Genomic DNA, 2,639 nt, shown 5'->3' on the forward strand with positions numbered 1-2,639 from the left:
ATTATTTGTATTATACTTGTTTGATTATGATACCGAAAATGTTTGTTTTTACGTATTTCTAACGGCTTAGGAAATCCTTCTAGAAAGTTACAATTTTTATTTTTTTGAAGAAAATTTTCAAGGGTCATACTCGTTCAGACCCACCGATTCTAAAATTTTAGACAAGTAAATGTCGTTTTACCTGTCGTGGTCATAAAAGTAAGACGAATGCCTATGTCTCGACTCAGTTTTGAGACGCAGCCGGGCATCGATGTCTTGGAGACGAACTCAAGACATAACCAAGTCGAACTCAAGTCGAAGCATTTTTACTCGGGCTACTATGTCAAGTATATTTTTTATTATTATTCATATGCCGTTAAGCCAATCTTTTGTTTTTCTATGGCTCTTTCTATCTTTTTTCTTTAGAGTCACAAGTCACACATTCCCAAAATTCTTTTCTCAGTCTACATCTAGGCACGTTACCATTCACTTCACCTAACTACAATTGTTTCGTCAAACTATCTTCAACCATTCTCTCAACGTGACAAAACCATCTCAATAAAATACTGTCACTTTTCTCCATGAATGTTTCCTCTAAAACTATTCTTTGAGAACCCACTAATTAATGGCATTGTCCATTAGCGTTTTACCGCATACATTCCGCATGAATTACATAGAAACCTTGTTCACTTTACTCCTATCCTTTTGTTGGTATAGCCAGGTCTTGATACCATACAACATAGTGGATGTAAGCACAGAATTATATGTTGCAATTTTATCTTTTTTCGTCACATTTTTACTTCTAGTCATGGATCCTACACTGTAGATAATATTTCTACTCCCGTTTGTACGTATGAATTTCTCTGCGTCTATCTAAACCATCGGGACTAATTAAACTTACAGAATGCACGACAATTTCAGCCAATTTTGTGTACAAATTTGTAAAAGAATTTGTATATGAATATTATTATTTTGTCGATGTGTAATATGACTAATCCCTAAAATGCGCATAATCGCGGCCGTTGCATCAATTCGCACAATAGATGTGTTTCAAAACGCGCATGCGCTAAAATAATTCTAGCACAGTCTGCTGCATTGAAGCACTTTGCTTATAATTCAAAGGAATGGAAGTAATCACTTTCGAGGTGGGTGTCGAAAAAAATATTTTATGTTCCGTTTCTACAATTCGGCGATTCATTTGGAAGATCTGAACTTTTAAACAATTAAGTTGACGATAAAAATTGAATTCCATAAAAAATAAATATTTCATAATAGTGCTTCAAATGCTCGACGGATTCTAGGGACGCAGCGTCGTTGGAATCCAGGGTGCAATCCCGGCGGAGTCAAACATAAACATGACATAAGTAAAAACCGCTTGAGAGAGGCAATTCGTTAAAATAAACCGTGAATAGTTTCTCCTCAGAAGAGGTTATATTTTTCTTCTTTTTACAGTTTAAGAATCGTTTATAAACTTCAGAATATTCCTCTTCGGATTTTTCCGGCTGCAGTTTTCATAATTCTTAAGCACTTCTTCGGGTATCCCAACATCGCTATAATCCAAATCATTACATATTTTTGCCAATATTGGTTGAAGATCTCCATTCGAATAATAATTGACTATTGTGAGTAGTGACTAATTCTTACCGGAAAGAACCGTTTGACTGCACTGAAAGCTACGATATCGTAAAATGTTGACTTATACTTAATTGAAATTTACTTAATAGACTTAACTAAATAACAAAGAAACCTTAGCAAATAACGTTAATATGTAATTTGCAGCTAAGTCGCTTTTAGCGCCGCCAATCGTATTTTTCCGGGTCGAGTTACTGTTCAAGTCATTCTAACATTTTTTGACTTCAATTATTCCGTCGGAGGGTGTTAGTTAACCCTCATTACGTACAGGGTGTCAGAATGACCCCAACATCAACTCCAGACTAAAATATTAATAGAATTTTGAGAATATTTTTATACACCTTAAAATAATTTTCATTAGAAAAAAACATTTTTCATAGGTATGAGTGATGAGGGTTAAAAACCTCCAGTCATATTCTCGTTTCACTCGAACGTAAAACAGTAGAAAGAGATACAATGAATATGGCAACGTGATTGCCACACTTACTTCGTCACACTCTCGAAAAAAGCCCCCCTTTCTCCAGTGTAAACTTTCAGAGAAAGAGACTGGTTTCCATGCATGTATTTTGAAAAATAACATATTTTTACATTTACATAATAATTTCTCTATTCTAGAGCCAAAGTGAATAAAGGAGTAGGCGTGGAAAATTGCCACTATCTAAATGATGGACTTTGGCAAATGAAGGCTGTGAAGTAAAAAACCTCTGCTACCTACATCGGATGATTAATAAAAAAAAAATGTATTTTAAAATCATGTTCAGTTTTTTTTATTAAACACCGTCTTTATACTTTAAATTATTATAGATTATTGTACGCTAATTTTCTTGTAAAAAAGAAAGGAAATGAAAAAAAAATCAAATATCTATTCCGAATAACTTACAAACTCTGAAAGTTTAAGAAATCTATACCACTGTAGTACTCTTTTAGTATACCTGGTAAGAAGGGGTTAACCGCTGTTAAAATCCCTTTCGGTCTGGTGTACTCTCTTGTAATTTTTTGGTATATTATTGTTAATTTTTTAATATAAA

At 33.7% G+C, this 2,639-nt stretch overlaps 1 protein-coding gene across 1 annotated transcript in view; it reads left to right on the forward strand.

Annotated features, from left to right (window-relative positions):
• The window catches only part of LOC117170161 (malignant T-cell-amplified sequence 1 homolog), a 23,821-nt gene extending 21,455 nt beyond the window's left edge, over window positions 1-2,366 (forward strand). Inside the window, exon 6 of the mRNA XM_033356724.1 lies at window positions 2,227-2,366. Within this exon, the coding sequence (XP_033212615.1) occupies window positions 2,227-2,308 (82 nt within the window). The 3' untranslated portion in view covers window positions 2,309-2,366. The remainder of the gene's footprint in view (window positions 1-2,226) is intronic.
• Window positions 2,367-2,639: the final 273 nt, after the last annotated feature.

The sequence above is a fragment of the Belonocnema kinseyi genome, chromosome 3 (genome assembly GCF_010883055.1).
Source record: "Belonocnema kinseyi isolate 2016_QV_RU_SX_M_011 chromosome 3, B_treatae_v1, whole genome shotgun sequence".
In the NCBI taxonomy this organism is placed as follows: Eukaryota; Metazoa; Arthropoda; class Insecta; order Hymenoptera; family Cynipidae; genus Belonocnema; species Belonocnema kinseyi.